A 25,403-nucleotide genomic window follows, 5' to 3' on the forward strand; every position below is an offset into this window, starting at 1 on the left:
AAGTTCCAATAGGAGCACAGCTAGTGATAAAACCAATGATCATGGGTGGCCTAGTCTGATGAACCAGCCTAGGAGAGAAAGGAACCTTTATGGAGGCAAACTAAGGGTTAAGTGGCCAAGAGCCTCTGAGAAAATGGCTTGGCACCTGCTTGACACAGATCTCTGCTTTTTGTTGGAGAAGTGGAACAGTAGAAAGGACGCTGGATAGATTTCGGGGGTACCATCTATGCGTATGGGTGTGAGAGGTTTGGAGTAGAAGATAGAAAGTAGCAAATATTACAAATGTTACAGTCTAGATGGAAGCTGGGGATTAAATGCCTGGTAAAAACTGAAGTCAGTCAGAAGGATGCCCTCAGTACCTCTGCAAAATGATCTAAAAAATATGTTTGCAAAGCAGAGCACCTACGAAAAGCGCTGTAAAAAGAAAGACCATGCAAGAACCAGCTTTTATAAAGATCTGTTCAGGTTTGTGAAGAACTTATTCACCAGTGAAAAGAGTGGGAAACTTACAGTAACTAACTAAGCCTGAGTTAGATATATTGAAGAGGCACAAACTGATTCAAGAAGAGGGGAGCCTATGTCGACTCCCTCTGATATTCCACCTATTAATCCACCAGGATATCAAATGGAGGACTCTTGTGGAAGGAGGTGGAGCAAGCCGTGAAGACAGCAAGGGCTTCATCAACACCTGGGCTCAATGGAGTACCATACCGAGATTACAAGAGTGCACCTGGGGTTCTAAGTTCTTGAGGAGGTTGATGGGTAAAACGGGTCACCCAAGGGCATGGTGCAGAGAAGGAGGGGTCTTTATCCCCAAAGAAAAATAATCTACCAGATGAATTTAATAATATTAAAACGGCAAACTTCAATGGCAAATGTGTCTTTTACAATATAGTGTTTTACAGTTACATGTATGGATGAAATCACTTAGAATGATTGTAATCATGTTAAAGTATAAAGACACAAATGTAGTTTGATGTTTTTTACTCATTAAGCAAAAAGATGACTGACCTGCATCACTGCTTTGCTGTCCATTGGCACAGGGCTCTGCAGAACCACTCTCTGTGCGCTGTCCACTCGGCGCCAGCTCACTGCCGGGCGAGGCTCGCCCATGCCAAGGCACTCCAGGTTGATGGGCTCACCCACTTTCACCCGGACAGGGCCCTGGGGGGTCACCGACACAGTGGGGGGGGCTGCAGACAGCGGGAGGAGATGGGTGTTCTCTGAATGGCATTGTCAGGGCAAACCAGTCGCATGCAAATTACTTTCAAATTTAGCATGGCATATTATCGTGAAGGTGTGGGATATCTGTGAATGAAAGTAGATTCCAAACTAGGCTTTTATTATTAAGCTCTTTCACGTAATATGTTACAGGTGTTAACTACACCTCACTATTAAGAGGGGTGACAAAAGAGTTCCATAATGTTGCACCCGTAGTTTCAGAGGGTGCAACATGACAGCGGCCGGTAGTTTACAGAAAGTTGGTCTTATTAGGTTATTTAACAGTGGCTTGTATGTTGGGACTGTTGACAGTGGCCTTAACATTACAGATGACTTTACATTGCGGTCAATTGGGACAAATTAGGACTCAGTAGAGTAGCTGTGCTCAAGTCCTGGTGGAACGCACTGGAACGGTGTTCCGGCACTTTTTTTGGTAGCTGGAACGGGGTTCCAAGACTTCTTGGAACCTTTTTGACAATAAATATAATTTTTTTCCCCGCAAATTATGTTCGAATTTGACCAGTATCAAAGAATATCGCTGTCGCCTCGTCACGGGTGTTGCGACAGCAAACTCACACTCCCTGAGCGTTGTCACAGACTCACTTCAACAGCTACGTCACTGACCGTCAACTTCTATGCATGCTCATTGGAAAAGAAAGGTTTTTGCTCTTGTTTTGGATCTACATATTTGTAATGTCTGATAAAAATAATAGAATAAAAAGGAACTTAACTATTCACTAGATAGTGCTGTCTCTTACCACTATACAGACTATTTATTAAAGAGTAAGTAGTGGGGTTCTGAAAAATATAGCGTTAACGTCCCAACGTGTTGCTACAACTGTTTATGTTTTGAAGCTGCCATTTTTGTTTTCATTGTTAACATCTTGACAAGTTTTTACACTTATAACTAAGAATTTCAAAGCTGTTTTCAAAACGTCCGCTCCAGTGCACCTGATAGTGTCAGGATTATTGCTCACACTTTCAAACAGGTAACACAGCAATAACGATCCATGATGGGGTACGGAGCAGAAAAGAGCACTTCTTGTTTCTTTTGGGGTTTTTTTTAACCGCTCTTCCTGCAGTGATTTAGAGGACAGATCTCAAACGAGCTTTGAAACAATATTTAAAATAAGTGTAAAAACTTGTCAGGATGTTAACAATGAAGAAAATAAATTACAGGTGCGTTATTTAAAGAGTTATAGCAGCACGTGGGGACGTGGAACTCTGTATTTTTCAGAACCGCACTACTTACTCTAAGCCTGAGAAACAGGTCCTGAGCTCAGGTCAAAGCACCTTAACACAGACTATATAAAAAAGTAAAAAGAACACAGTATATGAATAACCTCGTTATTGTAAATACATAAAAACAGCAGGGATGTAACTGTTACAGTATGTACACTCTAGTGATGTATGTGCATGTTTGTTATATAAATTCATGATGACCTTTTAGTTAAGTTAAGGTTATGAGAAAAATGCTAATTTTTAAATAAAGCTTTAGAGTACAATTTATTTACGTGTACTGCTGTTTTTTGTAAACGTGTGTTCATCTGAACGCTCATCAATACGAACCATTTGTCCCCCAAGCTGTTCGGATGAACGGGCTTCTACTGTATGTTATTCCTAGTTCATTTGTAACACTTGTTGAAATGATACAGTGCATTGTGGCACTTTGTTTTGGGACTCGAGCAGTGCTCAGTAGCCTTAATAGTGAGGTGTTAGCAGGGTGTTACTGTATACCTTGTACCAGCAAGGAGACGATGCTGTGTGTTATTCCAAAGGGGTTGCTGGCCACACAGCGGTAAGCACCCTGGTTGCCATGGTGAGTGTTGCTGATTGTGATCACGGAGCCATCTTGAGTCATCTTCACATTGTCTGGAGTAAGGAGAGGAAGCAGGGTTAGTTTAAAATCTGAATACAGCCCACACTTGCATGACTAAAACTGATTTTAAGCAGCTGCTGATACACTTAGCAACATAACGGTTACGTTCAACCCCCGTTTGTGGAATTCACCACAAAAAAAAAATCAAACAAAAAGGCTAAATACTGTATAAGCTACATTTAATATTACAGCAAGTGAGCACCCCTCCACCCACCCCCCTATTCAATACAATGGACTGTTCCAAGTTTTACCCAGCAGTGGTTGGTTGTTTGCCATCTTCCACTCGATTCTGATTGGCTGAGCCCCGCTGTAGACCCGGCACCTGAAGCTGGCAGACTGTCCTTGAATGACTGAAGCACTGTGAGGTTCAATGGAGATGATGGGGGACTGCTGACCTGTATGGGAAGCAAGGCATGAGAATTTCACATTATAAAAGTGATAAGTTATAACTGGCAACCAACAACAATGTTTGGTCTCCCCCATTCTGTCCTGAGGAACAGGCCATAGTTATGCCCACTGTGAAGTTTATTACATTCCCACTGTATACAAGAAACTACCAGCAGAGGGAGTTATGTGTGTCTACGGTTACTGGGAATAAGCTAATATACACACTCTTATTATATATTACCACCTGTTCCATTCAGTCTGTCTACATTCTGGACTCTGGAGCTATACTGGACTTTATACCTGACTAGGCTTTTATTGTGCCTGCTAATTAAGCTGTGATTTGGGTTCAGAGAGCTGCTTGTGTGGCCTGTCCTTATTATGAAGTTCCAGTCTGAGAAGAATTGTGAAGCTGTCCTCCTCTAGGCAAACAACAAGTTTATAACAAGTTTCTTAGTAAATGAATATATATTTTAAAGCTGCGGTGGCTGTTATTGCAAAAAAGTGTCCTAAACTACATCGTGGACGCAAGGGAATTCTTAGGAATCTACTCCATACCATGACCTACATCGACCGTATGTTCATGTCAAATTTAAGTGCAACACATGCAGACACACATGTGCCTCCATTACTCTCCAGAGTTTCACATTCATGTATGTTTATAAGTGGTGTTTGTACAAAGAGTACAAGAGAAAATACCCTCTCAACTTAATCAGAGGTAGCCACCAAACATATTAGAAGTCATTAAATCTAAATAAACAGACAAAAGCTGATTTTAATGTATTTAATCTGTTTGTATTGAACCTGTCACAGATTAAAACACATTGAATGCTTTGTCATTGGCCTTCGGAGTGCTAGATCTACATTTTGCTGCTAATCGGTTCCAACGGGTGAGTGACTAATGAGTAACGCTTGATAAGACTTGAAAACTGGGGTTGAGAAACACAGCTTGAGCAGAAGACTAAGTGGAGAAGAGTGACTCACGGGACGAGGTGTCTGTGATGGACACAGAGACAGTGGCTTGCTGGACTCCGGCAATGCTGCTGGCCCGGCAGATGTACTCCCCGGAATCTGAAGATGTAGCCTGGAGGATCCGTAACTGCGGGCCTATCACCTGAGCAAAGCATTACCAGGCATAACGCAAGGTAAACAATGCAGTGGAAATAAAACTGTCAGCATTGCAGACTTCACATCTGCTAGCGGTTGTATCAGTCATGAATGAAACCCTGTATGAATGGAACATTGCTTTCCCCTTTTAAAAGCGTGTACCTGGTGATTGGAGGCGAGGGGTCCTCCTGACCTGTGCCAGGTGATGCTGGGTGCTGGAGCTCCTCTGACAATGCAATTCAAGTCTAGCGACTTGCCCTCTTGCACTGAAGCTGGGGATGGCTGGATTGTGACTGAGAATGGAGCAATAGCAACTGGAGGAGGAAACACACATTTATACACTGAAACTTGCTTAAAATCACCTGTTTTTGTCACCACCAGAATATAAAACGGGAGGCAATGAGGATATGCTCTGGACAGTTTAGTTATGATTATCACACTCCGGTTACTAAGTTAGTCATACAGCTGATTTCTGATTTCTAACATTACAAAAGCATTTGATTATAAGGTTTTATAATGTTGCAAACAAGTATAATAGCACAAAAAGTATGGTAGCATGTATGCCTATGTTTACAGCTTTCTTACGTTTTTAATTATTACAATGTGCGCTACATAGTAGACTGTATAAAGAGAATACATTCTATTGTAATCAATGCAAAACTGGTGATCTAGTAATATTTTGCTAAACAGCAAAACTGACATATTTGTTCCATCAGGACTACTGTCACCATTTTGCACAATCCATCAGAAGTGATATTAAAAAGTTTTGACTGTATATCAATGGCCTCAAAATAAACTATGACAAATGTCAACAGGAATTAAAAAAGCACATTTTTATTTGAAATAAAGCCTTCTACTATATAAGGGGAGTGATGACTTACCACTATGGACAGAGACTTCAATTCGCCCTTCAGAAGACCCAATGCTGTTGGTGCCGACACACAGATATACCCCAGCATCGGAGGCTTTAGCAGAGGGGATCACCAGGGTCCCTATGTCGGTCCTTTCCGTGCGAGCCTGCATGTATTGAACGAGAAGTTACTGTATGAACTGCGGCTGTGCAAGTGCAATGGGCAGTGATGTGGGATGCATTGCCGTTATGGATACAAAGCCTTGACGGTGAGGTGAGCTTAAAACCTCTATACCCACATCTGCAGAGGAGCCTGGCTCTTTTGCATAGTGGTAAAGATGGTTTCAGACATTGGGGTCTACATAGTGGTGGATTCAATCCAATCCCACTTACTAACAAAAAATACAGTGAAATAAGTTGGGCAATAAATGTATCTTATTTAAAGAGACTTTGATGGAAACAGCAGGTGCTTGCTGTACAAGTTTCCACAATTTAAAATGTATATCAATTTTTATAATCAGTTGGTTCAGGTGAAAAGCACATCATTGAAAATGAATTCTACCAAACAAATGTTATTTTTCACCCCCTGACTTGCATTGCAACCTGTAGTCAAAAAATGAATTGAATAACGCAGACCACACATGTCTTCACAAGTCCATATGCAAACACAACCATGTTATGACCAAATTACACATCAACAACAGCAAGGCATCATTATTATTATTATTATTATTATTATTATTATTATTATTATTATTATTACTACTACTACTACATGTAGGGATATGGTTAGATATTAGAACCAATTAACAAAGCTATTACTCAGTTATTTAAAAAGAAAAAAAAAACTAATTTTACAGATATATTTTGTAAGCATGATTACTTTTCTAGGTAACACTTTATATTAAGGTGCTGCTTATTAATGTTTATAAATGTTTTATAAATATATACTATATGCTTAACTATGTTATAAAGTGTTAATGGATCATTATAGATGGTTTATAACCATGTAATAGCCATACAATTAGTTTCATAAAGGGGACAGTTTTTAGCCACCTATTCTACTTTGGGATGTTTAACCCTTTGCAGTCAATTTATTAAGTGCACGTCAGGTCCAATTTATTTTCACACGTGCAGTTAATTTTAGATGTGCTGTTTAAAAGTATTTTTTTTCCCCCACAGTCAAACGGGTTTAAAAGGCCCTGCATATCAACAAAGCACTCACTAGGCATCTCCAGCCCCGCCCCACCCTTTCGTTCGCTATAGTTTTCACATATGCGAAGAAATAAATAATAATAATAATAATAATAATAATAATAATAATAATAATAATAATAATAGTTGTACATACCGATCAATCACCTCCTCATCACTCGTTTTATCACCAAACGCCTCAATAATGAGATCCAAGTCATTATTTCTTTACTATAACATCCATCTCAAAAAAGCTCTGCAAATGTCCGTGATATTCTCTGAGCGCTGATGCAGTACCATCCAGCTTGTTTCCTTATTACCGCCCCTATCTGATGCCAGGGGCAAGTATGACTAATCATGAGATACGCCCTTTTTTTTTTTTTTCGACTTGTCTCGGCTCCTGTCGCTCCCACTCGGCCATTGAATGGTTTTCTCGGCTTTTTCCGTAGAAAAAATGACTAAAAACCAATTTTTTGCATCTTTTTGATGATGTCAGACAGGGTCCGACATTGGACCTGATAGGAATAATTGCAATGTCGGACCAGTTCCGACATAGGATCGCAAAGGGTTAACCATGCAATAGCCATAAACAATTGTTTTTATAAAGTGGGCAGTTTTTAGCCACCTATTGTACTTTGGGATGTTTAAACGTAATTCTGTCGATGGCTATTGCATGTTTATATGCTGTTAATAAAGCATCTATAATGCTTTATTAACACTCTATAACATAGTTTACATATCTATTATCCATTAATAAAAGATGAATAAGCAGCACCTTAATATAAAGTGTTACCCTTTTCAAAATAGTTGAAGAAACCAATAATTCATGATTATCAAATAGTATTTTATTTTCCAAATCAGACTTTAAAAAACAAACATTCTTTTTCTAACAAATACATTTCATTTTAGGTGCAAAATGGCAATTTCAAGTTTAAGATTCCCCTTCCTTCAACACCTAAAAATATCAACCTTTTTAAGTAGCAAAGACACAAATATTTTTGTATTCTGTTAATCACAAAAAAGAAAAGAAACAAATTTCTCACCCTTAGATATCTTTTTAAATGAGTAACTAATGTTGGATCTTAAACTTTGTATTAGAATATCATTGTGACCTTAACAAGTGTATTCTTGTTTAGATTGACTGTATCATTTTCTGTTAGTCCTCACATCCTGGCAACCTTTTCTAAGTTTGAAGCACCCCCTTGGCCTAAACATAGCTCTCAGTTAGGCTAGGTGGATGAAAGAAATGCCACAGTTGCACAATGTGATAATCCACTACCTACACAAGCATAACTTCAAATAAATGTGTGTGTTTTTACATGAAGAAATGTGCATATAAAATAACTAATAGCTGCTCTGCAGACTAAACTTCATCCCATTCCTCAGAACCTGAGCCAGTCCATTGACAGGTCACCCTGAGCCCAGTGCTATACTATAGGAGGTGGTGCTTGTCTTTTGGCAGAACAGTGTGTGCTTAATATTGTAAATAAAGACAGCTAAACAAATAAGGTAAACAGCTAAAAGCAACATAGGGGGTCATATTTATATAGTTACAAAGAGAATCAAACAGGATTAAGTACCCTCCACCCTAGTGTCAGTTCAGCAGACAAAACAGCTGGTTTACATGCTTTCAGTGATCCATGAAGGAGTGAAGCTGTCCAGTTGTTCTCCACCCTGCACCACTAGATATGAATGAGCTGGGGCTCCCATTCACAAGTCTGCAACCTCGTTACTCAAGACCAGTGAACGTACAGCTGAATTGCAAGCCTGAATGCCCACCCTGGGAACGCCGACACAGTGTAAATAGTTCAGATGTGAACCAGAGCACTCTTCCACCCCTCCATATGTCGGTCGTCTGTCAGGAAGCTGCACGGCTGTGTTACTGGAATACAACGGTCAGGAAGCCAGCAGGACGATGGAATGAGTTAATGGAGAATGAACCACTGCCTTCTTCCAATTTTAAATCCCTCTCCCCCCGAAAGGTACAGACGCTGTATACGGGATGCAGTAGTAGCTGGTGTCATATCCTGGGTGCAAGTAGTTTCAAATGCCATTTTCATAATGTTTCACCGCTGTCAGTACACAGTACCCATACACAACACCTGTTCCCTAGAAGGTGCTATGCAGACACTTCACTAATCTAGAAAGCATTACCACATGTATTGATGTGAAGGTACCTTAACTAAGCCTACTGAATTGAATGCTAGGACATAATCTAAGTGACAAAATAATAAATAAATAATAATAAATGATAGATAAAAAGAGAATATAAATAAAGTCTCTAAAGAAAGACAAAGTAAAATAAAATAAATGTGAATAGGTTCAGAAGGTGAATGCTGGTGTTTTCCAAAATTGCACCGATGGCTTTAATTTGTTGTTAACAAGCTACTTCGTACTGCCATAGAACATTAGAGTCATCTTAACTAATGTCTTCTTGTTCCGATTCAGTTTGTATTTCATAAGTGTAAAGCACCCCTGTCACCTTGATATATGTATCAGACTGATGTCTAATATCCAAGTACATTTGGTACACTGGAGTGTAGCCATGCAACTATTTCCCCAGGCAACACGATGCCCATAATGGATGTAAGAAATGCTGGGGGGAACAAATGTGGGATTTCTAATGTCCACTAGGGGTGCTGTACCAAATCAACTTGGAAACTAGACATCATTCCGAGAGCTCTATTCAGGCCATAGAGGTTTTAAAAAATTAGGATGTGACAAAATAGAAAATTACAACAAACAAAAATACAAAAGTTAACACAGCACTAAGAGCTAATATCTTTGCAAAGTTGCTCTTAAATACACACTTCAGTCTTCCAAGATTCTTCAAGATGTCTATACACCAAACTGAGAAATGAAAAGGTAACACTTTAAAATAATAGCCACAGATTCATAATGTATTCCGGCTGAATACCACAGGAACACCTCAATATCTTATGCACTTCCTGAAGTCATTCATTTTGAATTCACCCCTGAGCATTCATGTGGATTTAATTACCTGTATTCATTCCATGTTTCTTTGTAACAAATTGTGTTGATCACATGTATAAGGCATGCATTACTTGCCCACCAGGGGATTGTGAGAAGTGTTAATTCATGCATGACTTATACATGTGATCAACATAATTTGTTACAAAGGAAAATTGAATAGATACACGTAATTAAATACACATGAATTAACAGGGCTGAATTCAAAATTAATTACTTCACAACTCAGAAGTACATAAGACATTTAGATGTTATTCCTGTAGTATTCAGCTGGAATTCATTATGAATTTGTGGAAATTTAGGTGTTGCCAATGAAAAGAGATACTCATTTTACAATGTAATTTTCAGGGTTTTGTTACGCAAGGAGAATTCACCAAACATTGGAACATGCACTTAGTTCACTGTCAAACCACAGCAAGCAGTGAGAGCAACGCAAGAGACAGACAGACAGGCAAAGACCAAGAAGCTACCTGCAGCTCCTCAATACGTCTCTGTAAAACATCGAGGCTGTTGCTTTTAAACTGATGAAAGCCGAGAGAGGGCATTGCCTGATCCAAAGGAAAGACACGACAGAAGACAAAACAAAAGGTTCAAGAAGTACGTCAGCAGTCTGGACACAACAGTGGGCCTCAGTCACAGGGCAGTCTGGAACTCTGTGTTCAACCAGCAGCAGACATGAAGAATGTGTTGTGTTGCTTGTGTTGTGTCTCTAGAGTGTAGAAAAAGGAGACCGCTTTATGGAGCTTTTGTTACGGTTTGCTCCTCCAAGTTAAATAAATAGTATTATGGGGGTTATTTTGAAAGGAGATAGATTGGAGGATAGTGTTATACGTCATTATTTCGACCGTTTTTTTTCTGCACCACTGTTTTTCACGCTGATTTTGTATTTTCTAAAGCTGCAGAAAACACAGAACGAATCTATCCGCTAGTTTGGTTCATTAGTTATTCTAACGCTTTCTTTTTGGAGGAATATAAAATGAACCCGTTCTCAGCTGCACCACATGCTAAACCATGCAGCTTGTCACAAATATCGCTAAGGTGCTGCTTTGTGATTAAAAGAAAGTAGGCATACATACACCGTTTCAGACAAAAATGAGAGAAAGGCGGGAATTAATTTTTTAGCCTATAAAGTCAATGATGCACATCTCCGGGAGAGCATATAGTGCCTATATATAAATGTTTGGGATGCTTATCACCCACAGAGTCGGAGCCTATGTGAAATATATATATTATATATATATATATATATATATATATATATATATATATATATATATATATATATATATATGTATATATACACACACACACATATTTTATATATTTTTATTTAGTGGGTAAGGTAAAACGTTACGTTTTTGGTTTTTGGCGTATCTGAATAACTAACCATTACTTGAACCAGATGTAATTTTGATAAGAATGAGTGAAAGCAGCAGCTGTACGGTCACACTTTAAATTTTAAATATTGCACAGTTAACGACCTGAATCTTCTTTACGTATTGCTTCCTGGTGTATTTGTACCCTTTAATTTGATCACAATACTGTAACCTTACTGTAATTGTTAATGTGGAAAGCGATATTGCTTCTGTCTGCCAGAATAATGACCAGCAATGATCATTTGTATATGCACACACACACATTTTTACTGGTAAATGTCAGTACATTTGCCAGTATATTAAATACCTTTAATGACAATTTACATTAACTACAAACAATCTGTTAAGATTACACTGTTGCATAGTCCTGCAATTGTACAGATTTTCTTAACAGGTACATACTTAAATAAGGCAAAGAATAATTTAAAATAATAATAATAATAATAATAATAATAATAATAATAATAATAATAATAATAATAATAATAATAATAATAATAATAACAACAACAACAATAATCATAATAATAACAATAACAATAACAATAACAATAACAATAATAATAATAATAATAATAATAATAATAATATATACATGTTTGCATTGTGTTTTGTTTTTTTTCCTGTTTTGGTATAGGTTTCCATTGCGCTTATATAACATTGCTAACACATTTGAACCGAAGCATTTTTTTTTGGCGGATTACACAGTTTAAATGCTCATTACTTATTCATTTAAAGCTTCTAATAACCACAGAAAATGATGCAGGAAATGCGATCCGCCGTCGGGTAAAACGGAGGCTCACTTCAGAAAATATTTTAACGTTTTAACAGGTGGAAAATGTCAGCGGTTTTTAAATCGGGCCGTGTGTCCTGTTGTGAAGCACAGAGAGTAATAAAACAGCAGCAGAACAAAGAGAAAAGCTGGAGACTGACAGCATAGTTTAATTCTTCTCAAGATAGGACTCTGGGCCTTTAAACCAAAGCCCAGTTCCAGCTCATTTTCTGCATTAAGAGTAAGCAGTTTTACATTCTTTTTACATTCCTCTGACTACTCTGTGGTGTTTTTAATTCAGCAGTTGTTTCTCTTTCCCTTTACCTGGGTTTGAGCTTGTTTGGGGAATCCTAAATGCCGGGACTGAACAGCCTTTGTCATCCTGTTCAGATCATGCGACAATATGACTTTTGAACTCTGCTTGCTACACCTACACACACAGAGTGTATTTGAAAAGTCATATGATTTGACCGTAATAAGGAATCCTGGCCAGTCCTGACACTGAGGACTCTTCAGACTAGTTGAAACCAAGCTCAAAAGCAGATTTAGGGAAATTGATAATTAAATATTGAAGCAACAGAAGCACTCAGAATGATTGCCAACCCCATAAATATGAACTGAAATGTAAGACAGTGATTAACACAACATTGGAAGCTGCTTACTTTTGAAGTAATACTACAAGAAAATTCTACCACACACATTTGACTAGAAGTCTCTCAGTTTCTTCAACCAATTGACAATGGATCCTGTTCGCCAAGCTTATACGCAAGAGTTAACAATCTATTTTTATATTCTGTTTCACCAAATAATTTGAAATTAATAAAACTGCTTTAAGTGAAATAAAAAATGCCATACATTTTTTTTTTATTTCACTTAAAAATAGAGCAAACTATGAACTGCAGCAAAACCTTAAGATATTCAGTCCAGAGATGGAAAGAACCAACAATTTTAGGAGATGAATACTAAGAGAATAAGTGTTATTATTTATTTGTTTATTTTTAAACTATAATATTAATTTCAATTGATAGTTATATTCCCTTGATAGAAACGAAGAATTTGATTCCTGCCTGCAGCTCTTTTCTATAGAATTGCATTTGCACCTTTGCTTGACAACAGGTTTAGCACTGGTACTATGGAAAATTGAGCTGAGATTTTTAAGATTTCTTAGTTTCAAGTACATTGCCACAGAAAACTGCTGTAGACAAGCATACAATGATTATGAATGGCATGTGGTCATGTCTCAATTGACGTTCCAGTAAGCGAGCCCAATATCACTGCTATATCTTTGAGCTACTTAGCAACGACAGGCCTACTTGAATGACATCGCATCCCAGGGGCTCTATTTTTTTTGTTACCTGTTGGGGCAGCTCTCCATCCAGCTTCTTCCAGGTCAGAGCTGGGCTGGGGGTTCCTCCGGCCCGGCAGTACAGTCTCACTGGCTCCCCCTCGCTGACCTCTATGCGCTGGGGGCTCACCTGGACGTGGGGTAAACTGGCACCTAGGAAACACAGCAGAGAGATTAGGGAATAATTAGGACACTCCTCAAGGGGATATACATTGGCCTACTACTCCCATAAGAAAACCTACTGTGCACGTATAGTACAGCCCTGGCCGAGTGCTCTCCGTGGATGTTGAGTGCTCTGCAGATGTACTCTGCCTCGTCTGAGCGCTCTACTGTGGGGATCTGAAGGACACCTCCTTGGATTATTGCATTGGGAGAGATCCTGTTGCCCTGGCCTCCTGTTTAACATGAAATACATTGTAGAAGTTATTACATCGTTTGTCTCTTATTATTATAAGGCACGTCATCTTGTGCTGTTTGATCACCAGGCAAAATGATTCCTGTTGTAATGAGAGACATCCGACACACAATGTATAACTCATCAGAAATCACAAATAAAGACTGAACTCAAAACTAGTAGAAAATTGTGTTTTTTATCTTCAGAACTAAGCTGTAGATTTTATGCATGGGATGAAATTTACACACAAGACACGATGCTCTGGAATTTTTACAAATCCTTAACAGTGATAATACAGCAGTGTGCAAATGTATTGCAACACCTTAAGATTTGTCATTTATATCCTTTATATACCTACCTGCATTTAAAACCTCGGGAATTTCAATTTTCAGTTAGTAATCAGTGATATACGGTAAAAACAATAGGCACTCGTGTGAAAATATTAGACCATTTTGTGAATTAATTAGGCACCTTAAAACAACTTCTATAAAGTCTCATACATTTTACCATTTGTGGCTATGTGTTCCTTTTCTTTTACTATTTCACATTGCATGTGTGGCCTATTAAAGTCATCAATTAAATGAACAAATCAAAACAACAGAAGCAATAGGTTGTTCTAATAAATCAAACCCAAGAAACTTTAACTTCCTGCTGCAGCTCTGATTATCACACTACCTCCAATACCAAAGTTACTGCAGGTGTCTATTTCATGCTTTTTCTGAGCCTGTTTCCCTTCCCAGCGCTCAATAAAAAAAGGGCTAAATTATAAAAATGATTTTAAAAACGTAATCACGTGCCCCACTTTCGAATAGTGCAGAATGAGAGATGTATTCTTTTATAAAGCCGAGTCTGTTTGAAACATCAGCTGGCCACTTACCAAACCACTCGATTGCAGGAGGAGGGTTTCCAGTGACTGTACAGCGGAACTCTGCGCGCTGGCCCTGCTGGACGGTCAGGACTGGGGGGGAGATGGTCGCAACGGGCTGGACCGCTGCGACAGCTGTAGCAAGGCAGAGCTCAGGTCAGCAAAACCAAGCACAGGAGAAACACCAACACAGGAGCCTCCGTGAACAACGAAACACTTTCAGTTACTTTTACACATTCAATAAAAAGTGAGCGGTTGGAAGTTAACTCTACCAGAGGGTTTATTTGTCCTTCATCGCCAGGCTTGAGTTATCAGTGGATGGCAGTGTGTAATAAGAAGCTGTACGAGTTGTAACTGACCCCCTGTTTTACTGATAAAGACACTGGCTAAAATGTTGGTCAACTTGACTTTGGGGTTGATCATTCTATACCCTGCTTTTAGAGCAGTTTACAGTACCAGGGAATCCCCACTGCATCAACCACTGACTGTTAGGAGAAACCCTTTGATAGAGAAACACAAAGTCAGACAGGTTAAAATAATCATTTTAAACCCTACAATTAAAAGTGCCTTACCTTCATGTTAGTTCTTTTCCTTAAGCTTGTCTAGACAAGCTTGTTATCATAACACTTACCTGAAATGGAAAAACCTGGCTAAAAAGTGCATTGGAGAGTGATAACCACCTTTCAGTTCTGCCCTAGGAGGTACCTTTCTGTAGTGAATGGCATTCTGGAATGTAAACATAACTACTGTGTGGTATAAGGCCAGTTCTTACTATGAAGCTATCTCGAGGGAAAAAGTGCCAACTGAAAAAGGAACATTTTTACAGTAAAGAGAGATACAGGTTTTCCTGTGCAGAATTTCATCATGAAATTGTCCCAAACATGTGTGGTCTTGCTACTACTTAACAGCTGTTCGGCAGATTCTTTCAAGGTTGACACAGGGCAGCCTGAATTAGGGTGCTAGTGTATTTTAGGATGATAGTGATAGACAGAACAGGTCTTCAAAATCACCAATAACTGAATCTTCAGACTGCAAAGCAGACGTAACTACGCCCAGTCAAGATTATGTGGGAAGCTGTCATTTTCAGGCACCCATGTCTGCAGTTGCAACAACATCTTATGGCAAATGACACAGGAAACACAGCAGAATCTTAAATATAAAAGGTACTTTTCCTGATTTGGTGTTGCTTCACCTTTTAGCTGATGACATTTACAGGACTTCACTGAAACAACATTGCACAGTTCCGTATACGGTGTGCTGTGGTCTGTAAATTCCTGAACCCAGCCCACATCCCCAGTAGTTTTGTTTGCGTGTGACGATTGGGGTATTCTTATTGCAACAGCTTGAAAGAAGGGAAAAGTTAATTCTATAGAGGTTTAATATGCTTCTAAAGTTCGGTCCTCCTGCGTTAGTCAATCCTAAAGCAACTGTATGTGTTCATCCTGCTGTAACTGGCACATGGCCACTGCAGCTAGCTCTGAATCGCTCTGTGTAGACAATACAAATGAGAACTGTCAGGGCAGCAATGCCAAAAAGCTGCTCCAGCACTTTCAATGCCAGCTTGGCAGCATTTTGAACTGAGACCTGAAAGGGTTGTGTTCACAAAAGGAGACAGCCTCTAAGCTCCTGTATTATGAGGAACATTTTGAATAAAACCGAAGCTCTCTGATTAGCAAGACACTTGTCCAAATTAATTACGAACACAATGGGAACATTTTTCTTGGAATTGTTTGAAGTGCAAAAAAGTCACAAATGGAAGGAATACATTTAGCGGTAACACGTAGCATGGTGCCAAAGTATTAGCATAACTTGGTAACCCTTTAATAGTTATGCAAGAAAAGCTTCGACTTCACATTCTCATACATCACCATATACTGAATCAGAAGGTAGTCCTGTATTAGGAAAAAAAGGAAATCGCTCCACATTGTTTAAAGATCATTTTAGGAGGATGTTCAGAAGACATAAGCACAAATGTGGAATTTATAAACCAATAAAATAAAGGAAATTCATTATATATACCAAATATTGCTACGATATTGCTTCTTAATGATTACAATAAAAAATATCCTATACACAGTCATGTTCAATAGTTACAATGGGATTTGTTCCCTGTAATTTTGCAACCCATTTAGTTATTTAATTAGCGGTGTGCAGGTTTGTTTTACAAGATATTGGGGTACACTTAATTATCAGGGTTCAAATTAAGTCTAAATAACTGTGGGCTTTCTCAGGAAGACGCTAAATCTATATTCTCATAGTCTTTGAACAAGTGCTATTTACCCAATTTAAATATTGTTCTCTTGAATTATTTAAAAAGAAAACCGGTAATGATTTGATTATTGTAACCTGGAATACTAGATTTATAGCACCGTGTAACAATTTTTTATTTTTTTTTGGTTCCTGGGTAGAAGTGTTATTTCCTAATTGTTTATGCCTCAAAAGTATAGAAAATGGCTATTATTCCCCACAAACTTTGCTTTTGTGACCAGGACAGTGATATTTTGAAATGTACCTATTTTCCAGAACATTCCAGATAGATTCAGTGCTGAGTAAACTTGGAGTAACTTCTAGAACTCTCTAGAACTTTCCAGTAATATAAATAGTAGTACAAATACAGGGGCCTTAAGCCCACCAGTTCAGTTTAGTTCAAGCTGCCTAAGTGGATACATATCTGCATTTTTCTGAGATGGCATCAAGAGGCTGCAATGGTGGCATTCCTGATGGGTCTCCAAGGCGGTTTTACCAAGTTTCCCTGCTATCTTTGCCTTTGGGACAGCAGGAACACCAAGGCGCACTGCCACAGGCGGGACTGGCCACAGCGGACCGAGTTCTCTGTGGGGAGGAACAACGTCAAGTGGGAGCCACTGGTGGACCCCCGGAAGGTGCTGATGCCACCACTGCACATCAAATTGGGCCTTATGAAACAATTTGTCAGAGCTCTAGATAAGGAGTCAGCAGCCTTCAAGTACCTTCAAGACTTCTTCCCTAAGCTGTCCGAGGCAAAGGTCAAAGCCGGTGTCTTCGTCGGACCACAGATAAAGAAGATCCTGGAGTGCAATGAATTCCCCAAGAAGTTCACTAGTAAGGAGAAAGCGGCTTGGAACAGCTTTGTCGCAGTGGTTCGGGGCTTCCTGGGCAATCACAAGGCCGAAAACTATGTGGAGCTGGTTGAGACTCTGGTGAAGAACTACGGCACAATGGGCTGTAGGATGTCCCTCAAAATCCATATCCTTGATGCTCATCTTGATAAATTCAAGGAGAACATGGGAGCGTACTCGGAGGAGCAAGGCGAGCGCTTCCACCAGGACATACTGGACTTTGAACGCCGCTACCAAGGACAGTATAACGAGAACATGATGGGAGACTACATTTGGGAGCTGATTCGTGAAAGTGATTTACAGTATAATCGTAAATCTCAAAAAACTACTCACTTCTAAATCTTTTGTAGTCATTTTTGTATTACTTTAGTATAAATACATGTTAATTTGGATTCATATGTTGTTTTTTTCTGACTATGTGAACGAAAAGACACAAATTCGCCCGTTTTCTCATTGGAAATAGGTAAATTTCAAAATATCACTGTCTGGTCACAAAAGCAAAGTTTGTGGGGAATAATAGCCATTTTCTATACTTTTGAGGCATAAGCAATTAGGACATAATACTTACTACCCAGGAACAATAATTGTGTTACATAGTGTAGTTAAAAACTGGACTGTGTCTTGCTAAAAAGGGACCTGCAGAAGTAAAGAGAAACTTTTTCCTTCCAAGAGTGCTGCAACAAAAATACCCAGGATCTCCCTTTGAAAATATAGAAGACAGTGTGTTATATAGACTGGCGGATTTCAATATCACCATTAATTAAACCATTAATTAAGGGGTCAGGGTTAGGGACATTAGCAAACAATGCCTGTTTGTCTCCAGTTCATTTTGGTCTGTACAAATATAAGGAATCCTATTTTGATGGCAGTATTTCCACCTCGCGGTGGAATTTCGATCTATGGAATGTCTCAAAATGTATCTAGGGGTAGACAGCCTGTGCTGGAGTGTGGATCCATTCCAGGACGAGCAGGTATAATGAAAGGTTTAGGGTCTTTAGGACCTTGTCGGGAGTTAGTAACATAATAATTAAGGTCATGGTTGAAACAAAGACCTGCAGTGGAAATGTGAACATGGTCTAAGGCGGGGCTTCCCAACCCTGGTCCTGGGGACCCCATGAGTCTTCTGGTTTTCATTCCAACTGAGCTCTCAACTACTTAACTAGTTTTCAGCTCTTAAAACAGTTGCAGATTTCTATAACATTTTATAATTAACTCAAACTCTGCCACTTTTTAGGAGAACAATTAAATAGGTCTAATTAAGCAAATTATTGGTTCAATTAAGGGTTTGGTTAAGTAACAGAGCGCTCAGTTGGAATGAAAACCAGAAGACACATGGGGTCACCCATCTTAAACCAAGCTTGTCTAGAATGCAATTACATCGATTTACAAATAATGATCAACTACTCAGAGATAGCTTTGAGCAAATTTGAATGGATGGCATCATATTCCAGTCAAAGCAAAGCAATCATTTAAATGAACGACTGACAATGAAACAGTACGTAAAACATTTCTTATATACAGCAGTGTGCAAATGTATGAGAACACCTCAAGATTCTTTATATACCTACCTGCATGAAAACCCCTGGGTATGACCATTTCAGTTAGTCAGTAATGAGTGATATAGAAACAATAGGCATTTGTGTGTGAAAATGTTACACCACTTTATGCTGTAATTAGGCATTTTAAAACAATTTCTAAAAGTCTCATGCATTTTAACATGTGTGGCTATGTGTTCCTTTTCTCTTACTGTTTTAAATGAATTGCATGTGTGGCCTATTAAAGTCTTCAATTAAATTAGACAATCACTAGTTTGCCTATTTTTATATTGTTCAAAGATTTTCATTTACAGTGGTTTGATTTATTATGCACAACAATTCAAAACAGAAGCAATGGGGTGTTTTAATACATGTGCACACTACTGTACAGGGTGATGCAATGTAACATAGAAAAACAAAAAAAGAAAACACATTGCAAGCAGACAGTCATGGCAGACGAGTACACACAGTGCTGACGAATGGCTCTCACTTGGCCTCACTATGAGCATTCTGACGATGACTTTTATACAACACAAAGTCCACACTGTATGTGTACCTGTACGCTACGACTGTCTACACCTGAAACAAAACAGGAGAGACTCATTTTATTTTTTTCCTATGGTACGTTGTTTACAGTTCACCCTGTGTATTAAACATACCAGCGTTATGCATTGCCTTAAGGCAGGCAAATGCTGTGATTGTGGACCAAGGAAGGTGGAATCAGAGAAAGCAATTCTACAATCTCCTTCTAAGAACACCACCAACAAATGTGCCTTATTCTACTGGGTGGCATTTCTCTGCACAGGACTGCAGTCATTATGATCCACCCAGCACATAACGCTACAGTAGATAAAATTAAAAATATACACGTATTGAACTCATACAGAATGATGTTTCAAGCACTATGGGTGATCAAAGCAAGTAAATCGATGATTGCAAATCCAAACGCTATTTTCTGTCCTTGTGTCTTACAAGCCAATGTTGCGTTGATGGCAGTACAAGATTCCCTTTGTTGTGTGATTTTATAAGGCAAGTCAACACATTACACTGCTAGAGTCAGTATACACCGTACAGGGGTAAGTTATTAAATTATCAAATATAAAATCGATTTTGGTGTCCATGAAAGCAGCATCTCACTAATTCAATAACTGAGTTATAAAAAGGATTTTCATTATTATTGTAGATGATTACACTGCACACAATTATGTGGCCTCTGCAGGTTACCTGCCAGAAGAGAAACATTTAGCAGTGCCTTCTTTGTGCGGATGCGGTTTACGATCGAGTAGGCTCAAATGAGGCCGTCTTTATCAAAAAGCAGTTCCATGACTGCGGAACTTTCAGACAGAACGTCTTAGCTTTAAAAACACCAAAACGGAAGGAAAGCTAAACAGCGAAAAGACCATTTAACCTGTAAATTAGAGATTTAAAATATAGCCACGATTTACCACTTCTAATAAAACCCTGATTAAACAGGCATTCCCTTGGTCATCTGTACGGTAGCATACAGTCAGCCAGTATGGGTTCTACTGAACTGTGAAAGAGAGTCGGGGAAATGTTCAGCGTCCGGCTCCTCACTATTCACTTTAAAATCAAGCTCTACGTCGCTACTGAACATTGGCTTGCCACATACCTAATATCCACACAACAAAGGAGAATCTGCATGTGTGCTCATGCATGCTGTCTGCACGGTCAGTGAAAAATGCAGCGTCAAACAGATGAGGCAGATGAAAAGGACTTCTTAATGCTAATGTACAGCCTGGTTTGAATGGGACAGCAGATCATGTAGGCACAGGATCTCATCCACAATGTAATCACTTTCAACGTGTAGCGAATTAAACAGTTCTTTTGTTCACTTTGGCAGTAGGTATCACCAAATTAATAACTGCTCTTTTACATAAACTTTTTTAGTATTCAGTAATATCGAGACACGATATTTCTATGTGGGTCTTCAAAGCACCCCACTGCTCCCCTAATCATGTACAGCTGAACTTTTCTAAAACAAATTTACTTTCAAACATTTCTAAAGGCATTTTAGATCAGCCTTCCCCTCCATGTTGGTCCGCACTTGTTAGTGTCCCCATGCTTTCTTTGCTGGCAAAGGGAACCCTTTCCAGTTAAAATGGCAGAGAGAGAATGGGAGGGAACTCTAATACCTGTGTATGAACATGGTGGAGAGGGCTATAGCGTCGTACCTTAAGAGAAAAAGGACAATTGTTAACAGCAATGAAGGGAGCAGTGAGAACTACTTAAATCGCAGGCAATGGATGTTTTAATTGTGCAGCCACACTTGGTCTTGCTTATGAGCCAGAATCAGGAACCAAATAAATGCCACTGTTGCTGTGCATTAGCATTAAAACCTAGGAAAACGCATGCTGGTGAATCACTCAGAGATGAAGAGGAAAAACAGAAGAATATTGAAAGCCATGCTTCAGAAGAATGCAGATCTTCATCATGCCATGCTAACTTACGCGCTCTATGCCCTTCTAACATTTCATAGGCTTGGTAAAACATCCGTGTCTGTGAGGCAGCTGTGAATAAGGGAATGTTTTACAATTAAAACTGAACAGATTTTTATTTTTAGAATCAAAGTCAATGCACCAACTAGCACTGGCATCAGCAATAGCCAACGATGGAACAGGGACAAATGCCATTAAGATTAGCTGGCACTGAACAGATTAGTTAGAGGACACTGCTCCAAGTCTCAGGAAAAAATGGTTAGACAGGGCAAAAACACACCACTTCGTTTTTATGCTATTTCTGGAATCAAACATAAAAGTGTGTGTCTTTTTGGCTGAAACTGCTTTGGAACAGATTTCAGTGTTTTTATTTATGCTTCATGGTTATTTAGTTGATTGTGTTGAGCACCTGTTACATGATCTTAATTCTGTTACTTGGGCCCCTACAGTACTCATGCCTCCTATTTCCCAGTGATGAACATGACTGCACTTCACATAGGATGCCCTGGGACTCTTTAAACCTGCCTAGTGTAGCAGGCTGAATTGGTGGTGAGCTTGTGGAGATTATGGTCACTGCTGTATAAAAACATACCATTCTATTCAATGTCTTGATTAAATCAAACCCGCTGTTCCATCACAATCAGAGAAACCCACATTGACACTCTATGGCCTCATTCACTAAAGACTCCTGTGCCTTTAGTGAAACATTTTTTTAAATACATGTTAATGGTTCCAGACCAAACCACTTTCCCAAGTTCCATTTGCTGGTGCTGAAAGAACAGCTCTGTGTATCAAGAATATCTAAAACACACTGAGCTGGCAGATACAAACAGGAAACAACTCCAGTAATGTAAGATAATGAAGCGTTACGGTCTCTGCACCCCTCATATGTAAATAATAATAATAATAGTAATACATAACAAAGCAGACAGAATGGCAGTCTAGTATTTGATAGCCTCCGGATAGAGCAATTAATTCTACTAAATAATCATAGGATACATCTTATTTAAAGTTCAATTAACTGTTCTGCCTGGACTTGTCTGCAAGTTTTTTTTTTTTATATTACAGAAAAACCCCGATTTTGGCATAAATATTTTGGATTTTCGTAGAAGACAGCTAGAGGAATCCAGGGATGTGTGTATTTAAGTTGAATTAACTGCTCTGTCCGGTGCTCCTTCAGCAAGTTTTTTTTTTTATACATTACAAAAGTATAAGAAGCATTCTTTTTGATAATTATGGGGGGCAATTACAGTTATGGACAAAAGTTTTGCATCACCCTATATAATTAACTAATGTTGCTTCATAAAGTCAAATGAAACCTGCTGAATAATGTCATGTTAACATATTGAATTACATACAGCTTTGTTGTTTTCCATATACCTAATGAAAAATGAACACAAATTGAAAAATGTGACATTTAGAAATCCAACATGAAATACAGTACTACTATTATGGCTTCCGGTAGACACTTGTGATATTTTCTTTGACTACATGATATTAAATAAAATATAAAAATGATGTTCATGCTCCCGAGTGGCGCATCCAGTAAAAGCACTCGCTAGAGTGCAGGATGCGTTCCACAGCCTGGATGTCGCGAGTTCGAATCCAGATTATTCCACAGCCGAGCTCCCAGGGGGTGGCGCTCAATTGGCCGAGCGTCACCCGGGGGGAAGGAGGGTTAGGTCGGCTAGGGTGTCCTCGGCTCACCGCGCACCAGCGACCCCTGTAGTCTGGCTGGGCACCTGCGGGCTTGCCTGTAAGCTGCCCAGAGCTGCGTTGTCCTCCGACGCTGTAGCTCTGAGGCGGCTGCACGGTGAGTCTGCAAAGTGTAAAGAAGCGGTTGGCTGACGGCACACGCTTCGGAGGACAGCGTGTGTTCATCTTCGCACCTCCCGAGTCAGTGCAGGGGTGGTAGCGGTGAGCTGAGCCTAAAAATAATTGGGCATTTCAAATTGGGGAGAAAATAATAAAAACTAATTGGCAACGACTAATTGGCAATGCATTCTGGTACTTGTAGTCCCACATATCAAAGAAAAAGACATTGCATTTATATATTGGTATGTTTGAACCATTCCAGTTTCAGTGAATCTGAACCTAGCCCCCCCCTCCCCATATATATATGCTCTTCTAGATATTTTAATTGAGCATGCCATACATAGTAACAATAATGCAGGTGCTGTATCAATGTGATGTGTATGCAGAACCAAACATGTTAAATACAAACTTACCCCAAATACCTTTCATATTACAATATTACCTCAAGTTTTTACTGCTGTTTCCATGTTGAACCATTTCCACAAACTTTTCATAAATATGCTGTATTCGAAATATTAACAGCAACACCAATATAATTGTTCAATAGCTTTAAATCTGACTATTATTATTATTTTTAAAGCACACTCCAAGAGCCAGAACTAGTTCAACTTAGACTTACAAATAAAGGATTTACAAATAAATAAATAAATAACCTACTGAGACTGTGAGGTACAAATATCTGGCACTGTGAAATATTTTTTGGAGGGTGGGGAGTGCATATTAAAATTACACTTGCCTTGAAAGAAGTGTTGCCACAAACGGCTAGTGAACTACAGCCACTGTTGCTTCTCCAATTTCAATATATTAAAACCTAAATTAAACGCTCACTAAATGGACTGAACATATATCGCCGGCTCTTATGTTATTTCTCTGTGGTTTACTGAAAAACCAGGTGACCACATAGTGCAGATGACTGAATACACTTTGAACTGTATATACATGTCTTAGGACCTATAACACAGCATATCATTATAAGGAATCTGGCCCAAGGAACTGCAGGGTGTCATGGCATTAGAAAGGTACTTTAAACTTGGGTGTATCCTGCAATTGAACAATAAAACAAAAACACACAGAGACACACACTGATATCAACTTTTCAGTGTTGTAAAGAAACAGAGAAAAGGATAACAGGAACAAATAAAATGGCAGCCACACTCGCATGCAGGTTAGTATATATATATATATATATATATATATATATATATATATATATATATATATATATATATATGCAAAAGCTTTACTTCTGTACAAAATACAACACTATTTTTATTTTTTAAAAGGCTTATTAAGTTACACAAAATAATCTGTGCATCAAACTGCCACAAAAAGGTTACAATAACAGTAATTCATTGTGCTTCTAAAATTCTATTGGTGTTTATAACGGATTGTTATATTTCAAAGTGACAAGTTTGATCTTTCTTTGTCTGACTGAGGAACAAGTTCAGCAACTACAGGATAACAGAGTCAAAAGCATTGCTTAAAAAGTATTGTTTCTGTGTTTAACCAAGGTAATAGTGAGAATAGATTTCAAGAGCGAATACTGATTATTACATTAAAAAACATTTTCCACTTACACCTGAAGAAACTTTTGAGGTCTTGAAAGCCAGTGTTTGCCAGTCAATCTAATATACAATTGTCTTTAAAAGACTCAAAAGTGTGCAAATACAGTAGCTATGCAGAAGAGTTACTACAAGGTACTTGTAAATGCCATGACACACAATCAAACATGCTTATCACTGTCCTAAACTATACACATTTCCTTCAGAAAAAAAAAACTTTAGCACCAAAATGTTTGTCAGAATTTATCACATCACAACCATCAAACACTGGTATTCTCTGTGCCCAAGAGAGGCAAGGAATTAGATCTCCAAATGGGAGCCAAGGTGTCTGCGATTTGACTGTAGCGAGTGGGTAAGAGCACCACTGCAGATGAGCTGCAAACGTTCACCTGCAGGCAGGGCCAATGTTCTGGAGAATACATCTGATCAGGTTTGAAATGTTTATGTGCAGGTGGAGTTGTTTTTATCTATAATATTCGTTTGTTCCTTAAAAGTTCCGAACAACGTTAGTCTTTGTTAAAATATTAGACCCTATTAACAATTTTGTTTTTCAGGACTG

At 38.7% G+C, this 25,403-nt stretch overlaps 1 protein-coding gene across 9 annotated transcripts in view; it reads right to left on the bottom strand.

Moving 5' to 3' along the window:
- LOC117963733 (basement membrane-specific heparan sulfate proteoglycan core protein-like) overlaps window positions 1-25,403 on the bottom strand; it is a 207,080-nt gene that overhangs the window by 50,578 nt on the left and 131,099 nt on the right. For 8 of the 9 annotated variants that reach the window (XM_058993409.1, XM_058993406.1, XM_058993401.1 and 5 more), the window contains 10 exons: window positions 21,480-21,539; window positions 14,391-14,513; window positions 13,362-13,514; window positions 13,130-13,272; window positions 5,473-5,608; window positions 4,754-4,905; window positions 4,469-4,598; window positions 3,352-3,495; window positions 2,959-3,093; window positions 1,012-1,193 (listed from right to left, as the gene is read on the bottom strand). In XM_058993409.1, the coding sequence (XP_058849392.1) occupies window positions 1,012-1,193; window positions 2,959-3,093; window positions 3,352-3,495; window positions 4,469-4,598; window positions 4,754-4,905; window positions 5,473-5,608; window positions 13,130-13,272; window positions 13,362-13,514; window positions 14,391-14,513; window positions 21,480-21,539 (1,358 nt within the window). The remainder of the gene's footprint in view (window positions 1-1,011; window positions 1,194-2,958; window positions 3,094-3,351; window positions 3,496-4,468; window positions 4,599-4,753; window positions 4,906-5,472; window positions 5,609-13,129; window positions 13,273-13,361; window positions 13,515-14,390; window positions 14,514-21,479; window positions 21,540-25,403) is intronic. The other variant, XM_058993408.1, reaches the window with a different exon arrangement.

Source organism: Acipenser ruthenus, chromosome 20, assembly GCF_902713425.1.
Source record: "Acipenser ruthenus chromosome 20, fAciRut3.2 maternal haplotype, whole genome shotgun sequence".
Taxonomy (NCBI): domain Eukaryota; kingdom Metazoa; phylum Chordata; class Actinopteri; order Acipenseriformes; family Acipenseridae; genus Acipenser; species Acipenser ruthenus.